General features: G+C 43.5%; 6 protein-coding genes across 6 annotated transcripts; 3 read left to right on the top strand and 3 right to left on the bottom strand.

Moving 5' to 3' along the window:
* Positions 1–1,251: 1,251 nt before the first annotated feature.
* On the top strand, positions 1,252–3,132 carry EAE98_000715 (uncharacterized protein; the record flags this gene model as incomplete). The annotated part of the gene is made up of 5 exons (XM_038948333.1): positions 1,252–1,769; positions 1,832–2,206; positions 2,282–2,627; positions 2,681–2,911; positions 3,041–3,132. Exons 1-5 carry the CDS (start codon positions 1,677–1,679, stop codon positions 3,130–3,132), a joined length of 1,137 nt encoding a protein of 378 aa, XP_038816010.1. The 5' UTR covers positions 1,252–1,676.
* Positions 3,133–4,273: 1,141 nt separating this feature from the next.
* Positions 4,274–9,947, bottom strand: EAE98_000714 (uncharacterized protein; the record flags this gene model as incomplete). Its single annotated transcript, XM_038948332.1, has 6 exons — positions 4,274–5,423; positions 5,471–8,136; positions 8,209–8,303; positions 8,431–9,291; positions 9,373–9,421; positions 9,543–9,947. The coding sequence occupies 6 exons, from the start codon at positions 9,945–9,947 to the stop codon at positions 4,274–4,276; spliced, it is 5,226 nt and encodes a 1,741-aa protein (XP_038816009.1).
* Positions 9,948–12,738: 2,791 nt separating this feature from the next.
* EAE98_000713 (uncharacterized protein) lies at positions 12,739–14,375 on the top strand (the record flags this gene model as incomplete). The annotated part of the gene is made up of 3 exons (XM_038948331.1): positions 12,739–12,838; positions 12,990–13,122; positions 13,352–14,375. The coding sequence occupies 3 exons, from the start codon at positions 12,739–12,741 to the stop codon at positions 14,373–14,375; spliced, it is 1,257 nt and encodes a 418-aa protein (XP_038816008.1).
* Positions 14,376–15,871: 1,496 nt separating this feature from the next.
* Positions 15,872–17,953, top strand: EAE98_000712 (uncharacterized protein; the record flags this gene model as incomplete). Its single annotated transcript, XM_038948330.1, has 3 exons — positions 15,872–16,153; positions 16,300–16,825; positions 16,890–17,953. The coding sequence occupies 3 exons, from the start codon at positions 15,872–15,874 to the stop codon at positions 17,951–17,953; spliced, it is 1,872 nt and encodes a 623-aa protein (XP_038816007.1).
* Positions 17,954–18,198: 245 nt separating this feature from the next.
* EAE98_000711 (uncharacterized protein) lies at positions 18,199–18,396 on the bottom strand (the record flags this gene model as incomplete). The annotated part of the gene is made up of 1 exon (XM_038948329.1): positions 18,199–18,396. One exon carries the CDS (start codon positions 18,394–18,396, stop codon positions 18,199–18,201), a length of 198 nt encoding a protein of 65 aa, XP_038816006.1.
* Positions 18,397–18,959: 563 nt separating this feature from the next.
* EAE98_000710 (uncharacterized protein) lies at positions 18,960–20,202 on the bottom strand (the record flags this gene model as incomplete). The annotated part of the gene is made up of 3 exons (XM_038948328.1): positions 18,960–18,968; positions 19,022–19,487; positions 19,544–20,202. The coding sequence occupies 3 exons, from the start codon at positions 20,200–20,202 to the stop codon at positions 18,960–18,962; spliced, it is 1,134 nt and encodes a 377-aa protein (XP_038816005.1).
* Positions 20,203–21,292: the final 1,090 nt, after the last annotated feature.

The raw sequence follows: 21,292 nt of genomic DNA, 5'->3' as shown, positions 1-21,292 counted from the left end.
AAGCTTTACAAAAAGTCTTGACACCAAACAAGCTTGTTACCCTGGCAGATGAATTTCCAAAAACTATCCCAGTCATGAAAATTTAAGAGTCATTGTCAAATATACACTGTATACATTTCCCGCTTCTCCTGAGTCCTGAATGAGATTCAATTGTTACGATGTCATCACCACGTACCTAAGTATAAGAATATTTTTTTCGACGGACGAACATTCACCCGTTCAAAGGCAAAGTACATGTTTGCCCTTCAAAAAAGAACTCGAAACGGAAATGATTTTATGGGCCCAAATAAGCAATTGTCGGGCTCTAGGTAGCCAGTTGGTGATAATAAACAAGGCCAATTGGACTAGCGAATTGAGGGGCTTCGTAAATCCTCCTCCAAAATAGTACCTGCATTGATCTGATATTTTAAGCTTAAATTCATGAGCAGTAATCCATCCCATCACTCATTGTACTCTCTTGGCGACATGACGGCGCTCTTGGCTCACACTTAATCATCAATACTGAAGGCTGAGCCGCAACGCAAATACATTTGGGGGAGAACTTGGCATAAGCTTACTACATATCGATCACATTATCATCCCAATTCAACGAGCTGATGATTTGGATAGCCTATCATTTCGCTAACCATTTCAAGTGGTTGTAGAGATTGTCTCCTCATTCGCAGACCCCAAGTCGTAGAATAACTCTAAAGAAAGAAAATACAGAATCGCAAAAACAATTGAACAGCCTATCCGATCATCAGCCTCTCAGCATTCTATCACATCATCATCTAATATCTCGATATAAGCGCTTGGCTTGTCTCTTAGCTGGGCTATGAACGCTCTACATGTGTAGAACATCAGAGATGGCGCTTTAGAAATTGTTAGGGCTACTAACGCCAGTCAAGGTTAGCATCATGTATATGATGTATTTTAGCCAAATGCAAACTTTCGACGTTTTTGGTAAATTTTTGGCTGAAGTTTCAAATCCTTCTTGTGAGTAATGATCTTGGCATCTTGGATTCTGGCAAGTCTTCATCAAAGAAACTGGAACTCTTGAGGATATAAAAGGTTCTTGATCTGCTATCAATTTCATTCCTTACTTCACAGAACGCATATCTATACCCTTTTATTTCTTTGGTGTTTTTCCAATCAACTTTTCTATTCCTTTTCTCTTTCTTATTTACTTGGTTGAAAACACATTCTTTCAATTTTCATCTCTCCCTCATTCTCCAAAATCTTTCTTTCCTCTTTTCTTCCCTTCACTCCAAAATGCATTCTTCCAAATCCCAAGCCGTCTTCAGTCTCCTCATCACCCAAGTCCTCACAACCACCGCTTCTCCCGCCCCCGTCAAAGTCCGCGAAGCACTTGCTCCCATCCCCTCCAACTTCAACCCCGGAATCTTTGCCATCCAGCCCAACAACGGCGGCGGCGCCGCCGACAACTGCGGCAATGGCCCCATCACTCTCAACCGCGACACATGGACATCCCACAACATGGACCAACTGATCAGCGACATATTCTCAACCGGAATGAGCGATCCCAATTTCGATTTCCACCAAACATTTGGGAACCGCTACAATGTAGATTTCTACTGTCCCAACAGTTTCGATAACTGCGACACTACCCCCGCCAGCTGCAGCGCGCTGAGCGGAACGCCTGCAGAAAGGAACAGGGTTGGTTGGGAATTAAAGCGATGATGAATGTGCAGCAGATGTATCTGCAATGGGAAAAAGTCATGAGTAATTCGCTTGATACGCTCACGCAGACGAGTGCGGATTTTCAATCTGTACGTTTTTCGAAATCATTTCTTCACAATGAAAAGAAGAGAATATTAACAGCATCATCTAGAACTTCGCTCCTACCACTCCTGGTGCAAAAATCGGTGCCAAAAACGCAGTGACGGTTATCTCCGGCGGTCTTGCCGTCGCAGCTGTAATCGGAACTTGCTGGGTACCCGGAGCCCTCGCATTTACTCTCCCGGTACTTGGTACACAGATCACCGCCGGTATGCTCACAATTGGTACCGGTATTGCCGCCGGAACAGCCAGTTTAGCCGGCACAATCGCGAATGATATTCAAGATAGCAAGGAATCTGATGAATTGAGCGTGTTGGAATTTTCGGATTACTTACCGGTGATGAAACAATTGGCGTTGAGCTCGCTGGAATTTTCTCACAACGGAACGTTCTCGAATGGACAGGTGAATGGGAATAGTGTGGGGACTGTATGTTGTTCTTATTTCTTGCATGCTTTGCTTCCTGTGCGAAGAATTAACTATCTAACTAACTTTGTCATCTAGTTGAAAGATCTCCTCACAGGCGGTGCATTCGCCGGCGATGAAGTCTTACAAGCTTATGTTGGTGGCGAGAATGGTCTCGACGGACTTTTCTCCCGCTATGCAGCTATCAAGCTTCTACAAGCATACTGGGAAGCGCAAAATGCGTTTTTCATCTACATCCCAGATGTCGTCAAAGATTGTTCGGGATGGCACGGTAATACCGGTGGAAAGAATGCTGGTGATCCCAGAAGATTTTGCGGCGAAAAGGGTATGATGATTTTAGCAGGCGTGGACAACAACTCCAAGTTTTCTGCTCCGACGGGTATTGATAATGGGAAGGTGGCTTCTATTGGAGGATTCAATATTCGTTCGTCTCCCACATGCCATTCTGCTCAAGACTCCCCACTAACTCTCTTTCAGAACTCCAACAACTCTACGCCAGCACCTACAACATGTACACCGGACATGGCCTCGACGCCTACAAAGACATCACCTGGCACATGAACAACATCGCACATGAATTCGTCGGCAACAATGATGCTAACAAAGCATATTCCACCGCTGGATTTTTCACCTTGCCCGTCTGTGAATTGAAAGGTTACAATTGGAAACAGAGTGATAACATGCATAAGGATCCTCCTTGTGATTGCCGTGAGTAGATTTCCTCTTGTCCCTCTCCAAATTATAGCCGAAGATGATAGAGAAGTGCGTGATGGAAGCAGCAGCCTAGTAAATAAACGGCATATAAACGAATTGGAATGGACACTAATATAAAAATAGTATGTGCCCAAGATGCCTGGGGCCATAAGTTTCTCGATTATGCTTCTCAGCCTATCAAAGATTGGTTGAAGAGTTGCCCACCGTGTTCTTAGGAGTCATCATGACTTTTTATAGCCAGATCTTACAAGAAACCTCTCTGATAGTTCGGAAAAATTGTACAATAATTCGGGCTTATCTACTCAGATGTTGGACAAGAGGAGGTTTAGAAGTTTTTGGGCGATGAATTGACAGATAGGTTGTGGGTCTAAGATTTCTGCATTTTGTTTTCCGTATTTTGTCTGCAATTACAGGATTTTTTTGCTCTCTCGAAGCATAGCTATTTTCTAGCCACTTTTTTTAATTTTTGAGTTTGCTCCAGATGTATGCCAATGGTTGGAGTGAAGCACATGCATTTGCAATGTGAATTTTGTTCCATTTTCTTTATTCAAACGAACCTCTGATCTAAAGAGGAATCAATGTATTCAATGCTTCCATAGATTGCGAGGCATAACCACATGTTTGAACGAGCTTTGTGTAGATATCCTGATCGAGGAAAGGCGAGAGTATATAGTATATTTCTGAAGTTTTTATTCACTGCATCGGTACAGGTATTCTTTTATGTTGTATTATACCACTCTATTGCGAAGATAATCATCATACCGCTCTCTCTCTACGCGTCATAAAAAGCCACCCACTTTTTAGCTATACATCTAGCCAGCCAAAGCGAGCTATCGCTGTTAACCCAAAAATGCTCCCCCTCAAAATTCGACCCGTTCCCGCATGCCCATTTTCGCCTCACACAGTACCACCCACCAAAAAAAGCAAAGCAAAGATAGCAATTCCCCACCATAAATCCGCCCATTGCATTGTAAATATAAACCCAAATGTATGTATGCAATTACCTCAATCATCATCTATCTCTGTATTGTGTAAACTTGGACGCGTACCGAAACCTAGACACAATGACAAACCCAAACCGAAGCCATTTCGACACTTGATCCATTAATTCATGCATGAGACGAGAAGACCAGAAATCAGTCGTTAAATAATACATCGTAAGGAAAGTCGGAATTTGGAACCCGATCCCATGAAAAACGCCTTGAATCCATAAAGTAACCATCCCACGGGAGTAAACACCGTATGTATGCTACCAGCCGGCCCCCGATGCCATTTCTATGTTTTCCTTCGCTAGTCATAAATCATATATGACCTTTTGTGATTGCAAATGCCGCAAATGACCAACCATTGCACTAATCAAGGTGCATCGAAGAATAACTCGATATTATTATTTTCCACGTCCCATTTAGTCGCGTCGGCTGAATCTTTATCATCATCTATTGGTTTCCTATCAATCGATGTTGACTCTTTATTCCCGATCGGCTCCTCGTCTCCACTGACATTCGTAAGTTGTTCAAACATCCTATCTCCCAAAAGTTTGTCTTCGCCAGCAGTAACACCTAGAGGAGTGTGACCAACATTACTAACGCCCATCACAAAGTTATCTCTCATTGGACTATGGAGTGAAACAGAAGGATCCATCCTTGACAATCCTGCCTCACTGAAAATATTTGGTTGTTGAGGAGATGCATGTCCGAATGTAGGGGTACCATTTGCATTCAGATAAGCATGTGGTGCGAAAGCTGGAGATGGATTTGCCGAAGCCGCCATGCTGGTATACGGATCGTGGCCATAAGATGCATAAGGATGCGCATGATCATGAGCACTTGGGAGACCACTCAGAATCGGACCATGTGAACCCATACTTGCCATGCTTGGGCCAGAACTAGTTCCAAAACTATGAGTAGTAGGGGTTCCAGGCTGCGATCTTCCTGGAGCAGGTTGCAAAGGCATTGGTCGACTTCCACTAGGCTCACTACTCTTCCTTTTGAAGTTATGAGGTTTGGTTCTCAAATTTTGTGGCAAAGCTTCGGGGTCATTAACACCATGCTGTGCCATCAACTTTTGAAGTTTTGTTGGTCTAGGCTTTCGTGTTGATTTCGAAGATTCAAGTACTGGCGGAGGATCTGGCGCGACTGGTGACCATTTGTGAAGTTCTTGCCTAAAGAAGTTGGTTTCATAGGCAAGTAAGATTTCTGAACCTTCAATCTTTCGTAAATAGAATCGTTGGGTTTCAGATTCGTCTGCTGTTGACATGACTGGATTGCAATAGGGTGCAATATGATTTCGGAATTCCTGAGCATTGTTTATGATTGATTCGAGGATAGCCTCTTCATCTGGCTGGAATGGTAATGACGGAATCTTATCTTGCCATGTTTGTAGATCTTCGAGCTTTGGTCTAGCCGCATCGCGAGGAATCTTTACACGCCAATCACATATGGGACAAGTATATTTATCATCATCCTTAACTTTACCACGAGCAATCTTTAAGCATTTGCCATGGTACCTATTATTAATTAGCAAGACTCCAGGGAAAAGAGACGAATAACTGACCATTCATGACAAAGCTCACACTCAATCATCATACCGGCTTCAATCCTTCGACAAATACAGAATACCTCCCGAAATCTTGGATCTTCCCAACTGTGTAATTTTTCGTTTGAAGGAGAAGGTTCGCGAGATAATGGTTCAGCCGGGAGTCGTGGTTTATCCTGACTGATATCGAAGCAATCCACATTTCGTTCCATAACATACTCCATATGTTGTTTGAGAATATGTAGAGGGGCATTTGCCTTGCCGAATAATTTCTTCCCTTCTCGCATCCAATCCTCATGTCGCTTGATTTCTTTTTCCAAATCAAGAGTACCGCTTGGTTTACTGCCCAATCCTTGGAGTTCCTTTTGAAGAAGAGCGACCTCTGCATAGGCAGGACGTTTCATGAAATCGGGATCCCTACAACGGTCATATAGCGAAACGATCTGTTTATGAACTTCTCGATGCTTGTTCAGGATTTGATCAACCTTAGCCAATGTTTCTTGTGATACAGGTAGCGACGCAGCCTGAGCTTGTTGAGACAAAGCTTCCAATTGTGGATAGTGAACAGTCTCTGCACCAATAACTTCTTTGGCTTTAATTTCCCAATTCATACCAGCGATCTTTTGTTCCTTGTAATAGCTCAAGTAATCGTTATAGTCGGAAACTTGAAGTTTTGTAGCTTCGTCGATGATATCGCTGACCTCCTTTAGAGAGAGGAAGATTCCACGATTATCACGGGCTCGATCATTCCACTTCATTTGTTGAACTTCCTTCTCAAGCTTATCAATCTCGACCATATCGACATTGAATCCTCGTCCAACTTCTAGAAGTTCTTCGAACTCAGTCGTACGACGTGAACTTGGGTGGGCTAAAGCCGCTCTGGCATCGGTCTGGAACTTCGTGATGGCATCCGCTCGCTCTCGTAGTTGATCAACTTCTGGACAATGGAAGCCAATTCTATCCGCATCTTTCAATAACTTGACAACGTTTTCGAATTTTCTTAATTCACGGTCCCTTTCCTCCATTTCTGCGGCTCTACTGCCCTTGCGCCAGGCTTTTTCGTTCTTTCGTCGGTTTTGCTGTTTTCGAACGGTGTAGTTTGTTGCTTCTTCCACCCATTCGTTACAACGATCAACAAATTTCTTGAGTGAAGGGAGGGATGGTAAATCATACGGGATGCGCTCTCCTTCATTCAAAAGGGTCCGCAAAGTTTTCAACGATGGAGTTGCATCTTCTTCGAGAAACTTTTCCACTTTTTCTTCCCAGATTTCAGGCAAACCTGCTTTATCAGCGACCTTTTGGTGCATACTTGAAATGGCTTCTTCTGTACGACGGTAATGAAGAGTATGGTCAGTACCCGCAAATCTTTCTGCTTCGGTGATATCGCAACATTCATAAGTACCCGCGTGGAGAAGACACAGCACCTTGCCACTCTTGTTGCACTTGAATCTTGAGATATACGCATAAGCTTTGCAGTGAATGCATTGATACTCCTCCTCTGGTACATCTTCTTCATCGATCTGGAATCCAATGTGACACCTGGGACCAGCACCTTCAATGACATCAGTAATGACACATGTATGACCATCTTCTTTGTGTTTATCAATGAAATCTTTTCTTTGTGAAACCTCTCGATCGCGAAGTCGTCCAAGAGCAGGGGCTAGCCATTTGGCGGTCTGAATGGTAACACCGCCAGTTGCCGCACCTTCAGCTGCAGTCCATAAGAGTTCATCATGGGAAAAGCATGGCTGTCGTCTGAACTGTTGGAGGCGTTCAACTCCAGAATCCCCGAATGGTTCCCAGTCCGTGGGTGCGAAATTAACGGCTTCATTGAAATTAAAACCATGGTTAAATCCAGCATGGTATGCTTGAGGAAAGGTGATGACGAATTGGCCAGCTCTTTGATCCAAAGCATACACTCTAACGCCTGCTTTCTTTAATTGTTCTGGGGTCAATAATGTGACCAATTGAAACAATAAGTCAGGTTGTGTTTCAAATAATTCGGGTACAGCTTCTCGCATGGCGTCTTCGAATTTCTCGGCATCTTCCCCTGGAATCCCGTACCAAGTCTTTGTTGATCCGAAATGTTGATAATTTGCGGAATATGCGTAGTGATCTTCATTGTGCCAGCAAAAAGTCGAAAAGATCATTCCAACGTACAACCAAGGTACAGTCATACCGGAGATATCCGATTTGATATGTCTGAATAGGGACTCTCCATGAAGTGGCATATTCGTCAAATTCCAGGGATCGGTAGAGTAGGGATTTTGTGGTTGTCTTTCTAGGGTTGGGAATCCACTTCCGTGTGTAGTTGAATGAATATCAGCACCGTATTCAACCTCGACAGTTTCTTCTAGGCTCGCAACCAATCTCCAGAATTCTCTTTCGATGTCATCTTCCGTAACTGGTCGAGGGCAATTGAGAACGGGATCAAATGGCATTTTGTTTTGGAAGTATCCTTCCTTGAAGTCTGCTGCCTTTTCTTGAAACTGCTTCAGTGAGTAGATTCCACCTTCTTCAAATCCAAATTGACCATCTCCAACTAAGCATCTAGGACAATGCCAATCAAAATCTGGTTTATGGGTCACGGGAGGATCAAGACATTGCATATGATGACCATAATCGCAAGATTCGCAAATCAGGATTTTATCAGCATCATCACCCTTGCCGCAAGTCTCACATTTCTGATCTGAATCTAAGTATGTGTCCGAACAAATGGTAGAGGAGATAGAAGATAAAGAAGAATCACTACTGACCTCCCCAGGTGTTGAGGATCCACGTTCTCCTGGATTTCTAGGTGGTGTTGGTCGAAATTGGGTCATATGTGATCCAGCCACAGTTGGTACAGCATCTGCAGGGGTAGTGTTAGCCGGGAACCTTGACCGCCAATGATACATCGAGGTTTCTCATTTAAACCTTACAATGTTACAATGGTGCATTTGCTCGATGCATGATGAATATGAGAAATGTAACTTTACCTTTCTTAAGTCGTTTGCTACGTCTTCCACCATTGTCTGAATCTTCCGGTGGTTGACTCCCTTTACCCGAATCCAAACTTTCATGACTTAATTGTCTCTTGAGTAATGGATTAGAAGTAAAACCATTCAATACCGGAGCTGAACTCAGCGCAGATGGTTTATACTCGGGGGTGTTTTTAGCTGATGAAATCGGACTATCGAATGGTCTTCTTGGCGTTGGTGTAAAAGTAGCGCTTGACTCTCGTTCACGGCGATTATTATTGACAGGTGTAAATGATGAAGGTGTAGAGTTGACAGCTGTAAACCCGCCAGCATTCACCGGAGTAAAACTAGATGTAGCTTGTGACTTTGGTACAACCGGAGCATCTAACATCGGAATATTCTTTATGCTCTTTTCGAATTCCTCCTTCATTACACTTGTGTTCAAAGCATCCGATGCGCGCATCGCAGGAGATTCACCCCTCAGACTCGATGGTGTATGTTGTACTGATCTCTTCATCGGCGAGTTTGCAGGAGATGGTGTAAGTGGTCCTCCGTATTCATATTCTAGTTGTTGATGCACTCCTGGTTTGGCCAATCGTAGGTATTCTTCGTAAGGATGCAACCATCTTTGATATGAGTTCTTCAATGACGTCGATAATGAGGACATTATCTTCCCACTGTATCCTAAATCTCTCCCGATTTCAGCCCATTTCTTAAGCTTGCAGACTTTCTCAAATCCGCCTCTGGTATCAACGGCCTTCTTAAGTTTGTACAGGTCGAGAGGTCGTTTATCGACACTAGGAAACCGATTGAGATTTGTGCCATGTTGTTTATGGAATTTAGCAAGTTGATCGAGATACGTAAGATTCGCTCGTGTGCCTAGATGCTGTTAGTAGTGGAAATGGGTAGTGTTGATAGGATTGGGTTATAGGGATGGATCCAGGTTGCGATTGAACTTACTGCCTTCGACTGAATTTAATTCTTGTTTGCGCGTGCGGAAGTGAAAACGCTATGAATCATTAGAATAGATCTGCAAATGTTTTATGTTGTGACCAAATGGTGTGAGTCGCAGATTCGCAAGGTAATTGTGTGGTTGCGATTGTAATGAATAAGTGGTGGTGAAAACGTACCTCGGTGTCGATCGCAAACTCTGGTTTCCAGGAATCTGGTGGGATAACTTTACAAATGCCATATTTTCGAGCTTCTGGCGCAATACTCCGAATGTATGCATAGGGATCTTTGAACTCTTCTGCCGTTGGTCTATAGGTTGGGGCCTCTTCTAAACCATGAGGACGCATCTTTTTTGGATTTTCTCGGCTGGCCGTCGGCTGTCCCCTCCTCTCTACGCTGGTCAAATCCAAAGGTGGAGAGATCATCGCACTCAAAGCTGTAGGCGCCGCAGCTGGATTGGAAGCATTGCCATTTCCATTTGATTTGCCTCGATTGGAACTTGAGCTGCCATTTGGTGTACCGATGGAAGGTGAGGCTCTCATGGTCGAGCTCGAAGCCGTTGTATTCATGGGTACCTGAACCATATTGGCGATTTAATCCACCACAGGGGTAGGCAGACAGGTGCAATGATCGTAGGTAGATGTTGATCGCGAAAATGAAGACGAAGGTTAAATTATCGACATCGAATTATAAGAAAGATGGTGAAATGATATTCGTGTACCAATCGTTGTGATCGTTATGTGAAAGAATCGTGGAAGATCGTTCCCCTCGTTCGGACTGGGCTGGTAAGGCAGATGGAAAGAAAGGAAGAGGAAAATGACGGGACGGTGTGGTTTGTGGTGTCTTGGAGCCGATATCAAACTAATCAATGCAAACGCATATCAGGAACCTAAGGTCAATACACTAAAATAGTTTGGCTCGAAATCAAGTAATGAAGGTTTATCACTTCTTGATTGCCCTCGTGTGGTTATCAAAGGGTGAATTGAATTTGGCGTGAACGAAGGTGGTAGACAAAGGTAGGTACGTAGAGATCTTGTGAAGGGCGTATTAATTATCTTGGGAGAAAGATGTGATGGTTCGCCTGTGAGAGAGAGAATGAGATTGAGTGAGGTTGGATTGTAGTTCGAGTAATGAAGTAATATGGTGTGGGTGAATGTGGATTTTGGTGTGGATGTGGATGTGGATGTGGATGTGATATTGTGATATTGGATGTGGAGGATTTGATTTGAGAATGGTGGAGGGCGGATAGGATGTTTACGACTCACGAGAGAGGGAGAGAGAGAGAGAGAGAGAGATCCGGTTAAGCCGCTAAGGAAACCCTTCACACATATTCCGTCCGTACGCGGGCAGGTAGGTAGGCTCGTAGGTAGGCTGGCAGGTGTACCGGTACCCAGGTGTATCAAATGGGATTCTGATAAATGTGGAGAAGATGAAAGGAAAATGGGTTGGTTTATCTACCTAGGTAGGTATCGTAGTAGGTAGGTATCGTAGTAGGTAGGTAGGCATGTCTTGCTGTATGGGAACGCTACGGCCGGCACAAAGAGTGGTGTATGGTTGAGGATTATTTCTTGGTGAATTGATATGATATTACAGATGTGGAAAATGAATTCACGTTCGATCATTCAAATTGTACCATGGACAGTGAGAGTGAGAGGTGACTGACTTGGTACCACGGGTGTACTCTATACGAGCTGCGTTCTGTTCCTACTTCTCTTAGCATGATATCGACTATCCTTGCATCTGTGTGTGAGTGTGAGGGCGTGGATGAGGGCGAGGATGAGCATCATAAATTGAGATATAATATACAGATGGAAGCAAGAACGATAAGATTAATTGGAAATCTTGATACGAATCAATTCTTTTCCATTCATCCAATGTTCCCCATCGTCTTCATTCCTCTTCCCCATTTTCTTCCATTTTACCTTCACATCGACATTCCCCCGTTCTCCCGTCCGTATCAATTTATTACCCACCTACTAATTCGAAGCTTTCCCTATGCGATTTATATTGCATGGGGTCAATTTGCAACCTCAGGCCAGAAGTCGTTTGGCTCACCAATGAAAAGCATTTGACGTTGACAAATGACGAAAAGCGTTTAGCTCGGGAAGCTTGCCTACCTAGGTAGGTTGTGATATCAAAATTCATAAAAGATGTGTGAGATGTATACTGGGATAAATGGATCAGTGGCTTCCAGGTTTTTTTCACGGAGTGGAGTGAGCCAAAGTTAATTCTTCTACGACGTAGATTTTGGGATGTTGAGCGGGGTGATGATTGATGATGAGTGAGTAGGATGAGTAGTACCTAGGTAGACTACAGTACAAGACTACTTACTGGTGAGTGAGTGGATGAGTGAGTGGATGAGTAAATGAGTTAATGGTGATTGAGTGACTTTCATTTGGAGTAATTCAGATTAACGGATGGACTGACTGATCTGAACTGGTGATCTGATCTGATCTGATCTGATCTGATCTACCTGCCCTTGCCTTATCAATACCTAGACACCCAGCGATAAGTAGGTGCTCCTCCCGTCGGTATGAAATCATTTATGCAAGTCTAAAATAAACACTACCCCGAGTCTTTTGGGGATACAGCGTACAATCAATACTTGCTTCAAAGTGGTCAGAATTGTCAATTCAACCAGGGACAAGGTAACTTGAGAAGAAGAGAACTTCTGATGTAGGTGTCTATGTAGGGTAGGTACTAGGTACTGGAACCAACATCTTATTGCTTACTGCTGGGTTCTTATTATGTATATACTCGAGTACCTAGTAGGTAGGTAGTACTCTGTAGAAATCTCACGTAGGATACTATTATTAATAATTAATCAATTTCAATTAGGAAGGTTGTTTTGATTACCTACCTCGCTAGTACCTACTCCATCTCTTCCTGTTTTTCATCTGATATGTTGATGTGTTCCCAGATATGCGGTTCTGGCGCTTTTCAAGGATTGATGCTGATGCTGATGCTGATGCTGGCTTGATGGTCTAGAGTTCTAGGTAGGTACAGTATTGTATTTTGTTTATTGATTAAAGGTAACAACTTTAAACACCACACACCACACACACACACAAACCATACACAACACATCAACACAACACATCGAACACATCAACTCTACATTCCTTGATACTATCCGCATAAAACTACCAGGAATTGGGGAATTTACCCCGGACCGCCGTCACATCGCCCATTTCACCGAGTACCCATATCGTCAAATTTATTCATCGTGCGTCGGGTGCGTAGAGAATGATACAAGTGGCGTGGCAATTAAGTCAAGAACGGCATCCGAACAAATCAAAGAAAAAATAAAGAGAATTGCCCCCAAAAAGTACATCTATAGTATATCTTCATTTTCTTCATTTTCTTCATCAACGAATGGCCATCGATCGTCCCATGCCTGCATTTTATTGTTGTTACCTTCTTCGTTCAACGATTCGACATAGTGCTTTATATGTTGGTTCCACTCCAAACCCAGGTACGTCCGAGGTTATTCAAAGTCTTCCCCAACATCCAATCCATGGCCACGTACAATAATCAGATGTAACCATGCAACATACCATAACATAACAAACCGAGAGACTTGAGTGAGCTTACATTTTCTGACATTTAAACCCATGAAAAAATAGTCAGACGACTTCGGCAACATAATGGATTGGCAAAGGGTGGTGCCGTGAGAACAAGTCGAGGCAATTCAAGACCATGGGAAATGGCTTGTATCGTTACCGGCTTTCCTACCTCCATTGCCGCTCTACAATTTGAGTAAGTTTCTTGATATTGAACAATACATCTTGATATATCCACGTGACACTCCTTGAGAGTTGACGTTTCTACAATTGAAACATCTTGATCAACATGTGTATACATCTATACCCCTTCAGTACATACATTACCTTACTCACCCTTTCTTCCCTCACTTACCGCATCCCTTTGTTCAATGCTCACCATGATTCTCCTCAATTTACACCCTCCACTTACTAACCTCCAGCAGATGGGCCTGGCAAAATCCACACATAACTCTTCACATCCCACCATCAGCGCGAATTTCACATGCCACTCAAAAGAAACGATCGGGTCATCCAAAAAGACCTCGACATTCCCTTCAATCACTCTTATCAAACCTACATATTTTACTTAGTGTTTCATCATTTTCACGATGGCCATTAGAAGTAAGATTCTTTGCACCGGATGTTCATAAGGCTTGGGTTAAATGGGCGAAAGCGGCCACTGGATCTCTGAGGGATACTTTGCCCATCATCACAGATTTTCCACCAGCGGAATCAAAAGTGAGTGACGAGAATGGTGAAACCAGAGACCGACCCTATGGAATTGAAGCTTTGAAGGTAGCCTACGAGGACACCAAATCGCATTTAGAGAAAGGGGAACGAGTCTTTCGTTCTGTTATGAAAGAATCGTGCGATATTTGTGACCAAGACCTTCAACACAACTCGGGTCTCTACACCATTTGTCCGAACATAGATTGTAATTCGATCACCCACATGACATGCTTGAGTCAACACTTTCTCCAAGGCGAGAAGGATGAGCAATCAAGTGAACAATTGGTTCCTGTCAAAGGGATGTGTCCTGGTTGTCAGACCGAAATTCGATGGAATGATGTGGTGAAAGAATTATCTCTTCGAACGAGAGGTCAAAAAGTTGTGGAGAAATTATTGAAACCAAAAAGAGCAAGGAAAGGAAAGGGTCCTGCAACATCGCAGGCAATTGTGGAAGCTGAGGGCGATGAAGGGGAAGAAGAGGATGAACAGGAACAGGAACAGGAAGAGGAATCAGAAGATTACTTTGATGCAGATGAATTTCTTGCACAAGATGTCGAGCGAGAGGAGAATGCATTCATGGATTATCTTGATCCCGACGACTCCGATGCTGTATCCAATATCAGTATGGAAAGCAGTAAATCACTAAAGCGGAAGAAGACAATCGGTCCTATTACCAAACCAAAGCTTATTACTGTTATTGAGGATAGCGATTTGGATGAAGGGGAAGAATTGGCATGACGGTGGAATTTGAATAGAGTTTTATGTATATTTGGAACAATCCACTTCGATCCAGGGACTCACTTCTTGGGAGTGAGTTGATGAGTTCGAATTTGAGGTAATCTTACAATTGAATTGTTTGGAATCGACACCCGATATATACTTGTCGGATCTCTGCAAGCAGGGGATGATGACATGCCCAGGTGTGGATTAGAATTAGGTACTCGGTATGTACTCGAGCTTCTTCAATCCAAATCACACCAAATCGAAAGTTGGAACTTGGAGTAGAGTGGAGTGCAAGTTGATTGTGGACTCTCGCTCTTTAGTCGAACTCCCACTTTCACCATCACTTCTGGCTACTGTTATGTGCCCTATCTTATGCGGCGGTGAACCAATTGCAACGTCGAATCTATCATGGTTGATTCATTGTCTACTACGTGTTATCCATTATCGATGATGGTAGAAGCTCGAAGCTCTTTCTAAAGACAATCCACTCTCATTAGTCTCATGGACACTTTTTCGACGGTGCAAATTCAACAACGTTCTTAATGTATTGTACAGTACATATACACCTCTCTATACCATGGAAGAAAGACGGCCAAGACTGACATCCCTCTCGAGAGACAGGACCACCAGACTAGTTCATCCCATCGGCGAAAGAAAAGTCTTTTGCTCTCGGCGACCCAAGCGTCTCCATTTCTAACCCCACCATCACATTGACACTTGACTTACTTTGTATACCTACGACCTAGTACTACCCTCACCACCCAGTAACAATATCGTACGCATACTGTAGTCTGTAGGTTCATCTCCCGAGGTCCAACCTAATCAGAAGAATTGCTCATCGATTCCCATCAATTGCCCGTCAATTAAATGCCTCAATTGAGAGGTCACCATTTTCATCGATCAATCCCAAGAATGGACTTGATTCTCATCAATCACCTTTTGATTCCCGTCTTCAAACTTGGGAAGAATAATTGCCGATTCAACTTTTCTCTTTCATCACGCTCACCAACCAGGCTATCCAAGGAAACCATCATCCCCCTCATCTCCGCATCTCCACACTTTTCATTTTCATTTTACCCCGCTGCCCACCAATTTTCTGGGAATCTTCTGGGAATTCTGCAAGATTTCTGTACCCCAACCCCATCCTCCTTTGCATCTCAACCTAGTAATAAACCATCCACCATCCACCATCCACCATCCACCATCCACCATCCACCATCCACCATCCACCATCGACAATCCACCCTTTTCTCTTTCATCCTTCACTTGACAGTACAATTAAAGGTAAATCTTCGGCACTTACTCATGCACTCCGCAAATTCAAACAATTAATGGATCCTCTTCTCTTTCCATCCAATGACAGATCGAATCCATCGGGACGTCACTCGTCACTCGTCACTCGTCACTTCTCCACTTTATCATTTTACCATTCGTATACCATATGACAAACGAGTCTTTGATATGGGCATGGATGAGAATTGAGATGGCCAAGGCAATATCCATAATCAAGAATGGACGGAGCATTTTCGAGAAAAGTACAAATACACGATGATTCCGCCGTCACCCATCCAGCTTTTCCCATCAAGTTCCTTATTCTCTTAACTGTTACCTCTTTGATCATGTTCCTCCATCGGGATCTCATACCCGTCCTTTCCCTCTGGGCTCCTTTGGTCTCGGCAATTCCTACGATTCGTTCCACCGCACCGAGTGTTACGGTCAAGAATGGATCCTACACGGGACTTCACAATAGTTACTATAATCAAGATTTCTTTCTGGGAATTCCCTATGCTCAGGTTGGTCATCTTTTATCTTTTTTATGCCATCTTTCTGATCCTCTCTTTTTCTCTATCGTTCTCTCTCTTTCTCTCCCTCCTTCCATCTCCCTATTTCCTTTTCCACCCTCCTCTTCCTTATATGTGACTAACCCTCACACTCACAGCCACCAATCAATGACCTCCGTTTCCGCGTACCTCAAAGTCTAAATGAATCATGGACAACTTCCAAATCAGCAACAGAATACCCTCCATTCTGTGTAGGATATGGATCAGATGATTTCGAACAAGAAACTGATGAGGATTGTCTTTACTTAAACGTAATCCGCCCATCATCCGTTCCGCTCAATGCATCACTACCTGTAGCCTTTTGGATCCATGGTGGTGGTTTCTTTGAAGGTGGCTCCGGAGATGCTCGCTATAATCTATCATTCATTGTTCAAAACAGTGTAGATATGGGCACACCAATGATAGGTGTCTCAATCCAATATAGACTCTCTGCATGGGGCTTTTTGGGTGGCAGTGAGATGTTAGAGACTGGAAATACAAACTTGGGTTTCAGAGATCAAAGATTGGCTTTGCAATGGGTCCATGAAAATATCGGATCTTTTGGAGGAGACAAGGAAAAGGTTACTATTTGGGGTGAAAGTGCTGGAGCTGCCAGTGTTGGTGCTCAAGTATTGGCTTACAATGGTTTGTTCATCTATTGATTCCTCGACTCTTTTCTTCTACTTGACTACTTACTAACAATAAATAGGACGTGATGATGGTTTATTCCGCGCCGCAATTTCTGAATCGGGTGGTCCAGCAGTTCTCTTTTTCCCAACTGATTACCCCGGTGTCTATAACTCCACAACACCCCAAAAACTCTTCACATCCGTCGTCGCAAACACAACTTGTGCATACCTTCTCGGTCTCAACACCACCTCTACAGATTCTTTGGAATGTCTTCGTAAACTTCCCTTTTCAGAGATGAATGCAGCACTTAACACAACAGCTGGTGGCATTGGTCCTTTCTTTCCATACATCGACAATGATTTCATCGCCGATTATCCCAGCAAACAACTTTCCTCTGGAAATTTCGTCAGAGTTCCATATCTCATTGGTACAAATACCGATGAAGGAACGGCCTTTGGATCCGGCTATGGACCCAATGGTACTGGAGTCAACAGCGACTCTGAATTCTCAGACGTGCTAAACAGCACCGGATTGCTCACCGGTTCCGATGCCAATTTGGAGATTCAGAAACTCTATCCAAATGATCAAAGTGTCGGCATTCCAAGTCTCGAAATGTATCCCGAGCTTTACACACCCGAGAACCCATTAACAGCAAAAGTCGGCCTTCAGTACCGTCGTGTTTGCGCTTACATGGGAGATCTCGTCATGCAAGCGCCTCGACGTCTCACCGCCCATTCCTGGACCAAGTTCGGCGTGCCTGTCTATACCTATAGATTCGATGTTCTTGTAAATGGTGTACCAGCTTCTACTGGCGCGACACATTTCCAGGAAGTAGCATTTGTTTTTAATAATACTCAAGGACTTGGATATGATACTTTAGTCGCGGTCGATCCATTCGCAAATAAAACCCAGAACTACTTTGACTTGGCTCAAGAAATGAGTCAGAGATGGGTAGGATTTATTGTCCATGGGGTTCCAAATGGGGAGACTGGAGTGAGCTGGCCTAATTACGCGGGAAATACCACGGAAGGGGAAAAGAACTTGGTGTTCAATGTTACGGGTAGTTATACTGAGGATGATACGTACAGGAAAGAGGGAATTGCGTATATTAATGAACATGCATTGGATGTTTACGGGATTTAAATCTAGGAGGGGAATTACGTAGATACCGCTTTTGAAGAAGATGAATAATGAGATATGAATTTTTTCTTTGGATGTTTTTTTCTTCAAGAATAGAAGTTGATGGTGAATCCATACATGATTATCGTCCATGTCTTTAGCAATATCAATATCTATCCAGGTAGGTAGGTCTTGCGAAGATTGACAGATGATGATAACTAAGGGCAGAGAAATAGGCAATTCTCGGATCCGGAAGTAATGTGAAAATGTCAGGGAATATGAAGAATTGAGGATGCAGATGTTTTGAATTGATTCTTGAAGGAAGGGAGATGACGGAAGAAAGAGGGTTTGATTTGAGCGTTGGGACTATTGCGCTTGGTGAGCTCAGCAGGTGCTGCTCCAGTAGGGCTGGCGAAAACGCCAGCTACAGCCGCAGCAGCGACAAAAGCAGTAGTAAAGGAGATCATGATGTCCCAATGAAATTTTTCCTAAGGAAAAGATATCTTGAAAGGAAGCGATGTTCGATAGGATGCAAGTGATATATCTGAAATATGCGATGAGGCTGCTCAACTCAATCTATATATCTCCTTTCATAGTTGTCTATTCCAAATTGATGGCTAAAGTAAACCAAGAACCTAATTTAACCGCAATATATTTTTTCAATAGCCTGAAAGACGACAATGAGATCTGCTGAGTTGGAGGAATCACAGAAAGTGGGTGTTGCAAGGTATACTTGCCAGTGATTGTAGTATAGAACCCGGGCTCTATGTGGAGAACCGAGTAATTTAGCTCCTTAATTTTCATGTCGGCAGTTTTACATATCAACAGCCGGGAGAAACAATTTGTCTTTTCTAGTACTAGACATCTTTTCTCATTTTCACAAATGAAACTCATTTCTCTAGTATTATGCAAATATAAACTTGGCTCAAAGGGCTTTATATAAACTTTTAAGCTAGTCCGTCGAAATATACACTGATAGCTTCTACTGGAAATATTTACAGTGATAGTAGTGGCTATCAGAAGGTTGGATTTATGAACACTGGAATGAGTTAGCCTGGGCGCATTAAACTCTACAGAAAGATTCAAACCTACCTGGGAGTACCAATCATTGCTAAAAGTGCAAGTTGTACCGGATTCACAGCTCGAACACCCTGTCCATCCCGTGCCTCCGCATTGACCGTAACGCGAAGCAAGACAACCACCTGGTGCTGCTGTACTCGAACTAACCGGAGAAGTCGTATCAACATTGGAAGAGCTAGAAGTCTCAGTCTTTGAGGTGGTGATGCCGGAAACACTCGTTGTGCTGCTTCCTGCACATGCTTGAGAAATACAAAACCATGCCAAGTCATTTGTCTCGTGAACCGGAACAGTGTGTCCTACACCTACAGCCGAATATCCGACGAGCTTTGTGCCGTCTCCATAGACGATCTGTGTGTAAGATGATTGTGGTGAGTTGGTGACGTTACGTGAGAAAGTAACACCGAGGACGTTGGACCACTCTTTGAGCGATTCGGCCAAATTCTGGTAGTATAACGTTGTATCAACAGTGCCGTGCCAGCTTCAAAGTCATACATTAGCATAAACGAGCCAACTGGAAGGATATGTTTGACTTACATCAACATTTTCGGTCTAGACCCTGTGTAGCCAGGATAGTAACTGCGGACAAGATTGCCCCAAGTCTCAGCACTTTGGACGGTTTTACCGTTCGCGCATTGAGAGTTCCACGCCGGCGTGGCCATTCCGGCGGTAGCACTCGCGACGTAAAAGCAGCCATCCGGGACGCCAGAATAAACGCTGGCAGCCTGGAAAACCTCGGGGTATGCACCGGCTAGGACATTGGTCATCATCGCGCCGGAGCTGCTTCCTGTGACATAAACTTTGGATGCATCACCACCGTAGTTGCTGACTGCATATGATACCATGTTGACAATAGTCTGACTATCTCCGCCGCCATTGTGCGTCAATGATGCCTTTGATGAGACATCCCAACATCCACCAGAAGAAGGAGAGTTTGGATAGATGACAATATAGCCGTAAGTGTCAGCGTACTGTGCGTATTTTGTTTCCCCAAAGTAACCTGATCCTGTTCCTTGACAATGATGAATTGCAACGATGATTGGAGCGAGGGCTTTTTTAGTCGTTGGGACATAAATATACATGCCAGCAGCCGTGGGTCCAGATTTGAATGCGGTGACCTGCTTCAAAGAGGATGTGAGTGCAGTAACCGAAGTTGCTAAGGCGAACAACGCCGCGAGGGAAGGAAGGAGATGCATGGTGGGTGGGCGTCGGGGTTAGAAGTTGTTGATAGTGGCTTTGTAACTTTTGGTCGTGAGAATTTGTCTTGATTTATAGTCTTGAATCATGCTCGTCCGAAATCAGCCCTCGAGAAGCAATGAGGAGAGAATATCCCTGCCTTTCGTCCGATTCCACATAGGGACGAGGAAGCCGTTTGGCAGCAGTCAATTTTCGTATTAGTGTACAAAATCGTCTCCACCTGCTTCGTATATTTTCAATCTGTAACCGCTCATCCTCCTGACTCCTATTTAACCTTAAGTCGGAAAATTAACACGCAGTTCATGCGACCCGAAATCGATCACAACACCAAGACAAAGGTGGGGAAACTGTTTCCAGATCTCGAAGGGAGAAATCATGAGAGACGAATCATCGAAGTGCCGATATTAAATGCAAAGCTTATTCCCCGCAAAGAAACAAAGTTCTGTTTCAAAATTAGGCAGATTAATTACAATCTAATCAATTTAGGCTTGGGGCTTATAGCCTAAAACACAAGCTTTTGGGCTTTCCCCACTAAATTGCCTTGAGGTTAATCTTATTTTAAAGTAGGGTATAATATATCCGTATATTGAAATGATAATGTACGAAGTATATGACTAGCCGAAGTTGCTTTTCTCAGCCGTTACCAGCTATTTAACGACGAAACACAATGTTGCAACGTCGTTTAGCATGATGGTACTTCCGTACGTCTACCAACAACATTTGACAGCCCGAATTTAGTGCTATGTGGTTAAAGTATTTTCCTAAGCCCGACCCATCATAGGGCCGGCGAGAAGACTTCGACTTTCACGATCCACTATTCGGGGAAGTGAGGTCCCACTTCATTGTTCCAGCCTCCCGCGATCATGGCCATAGCCAGCATGAAGGCGCTCGCTCCCGGGAAGTACGGAGTGGGTACTCTATTACTCTCCGGATACCCTGCCTCACTCTGGACGGAAAAACGGACACACCAAAAATATGTTATCACTTCCGAAATTCATTTTTAAATCAATGATCGATATTTTTAATTTTTGTTTGAAGCAAATTATTTACAGGTTGATATTCTATAATATTATTTTATTATATTTAATT

The sequence above is a fragment of the Botrytis deweyae genome, assembly GCF_014898535.1.
Source record: "Botrytis deweyae strain B1 chromosome Unknown BDEW_001, whole genome shotgun sequence".
Taxonomy (NCBI): Eukaryota; Fungi; Ascomycota; class Leotiomycetes; order Helotiales; family Sclerotiniaceae; genus Botrytis; species Botrytis deweyae.
This window is presented reverse-complemented; position numbering and strand designations above follow the sequence as displayed.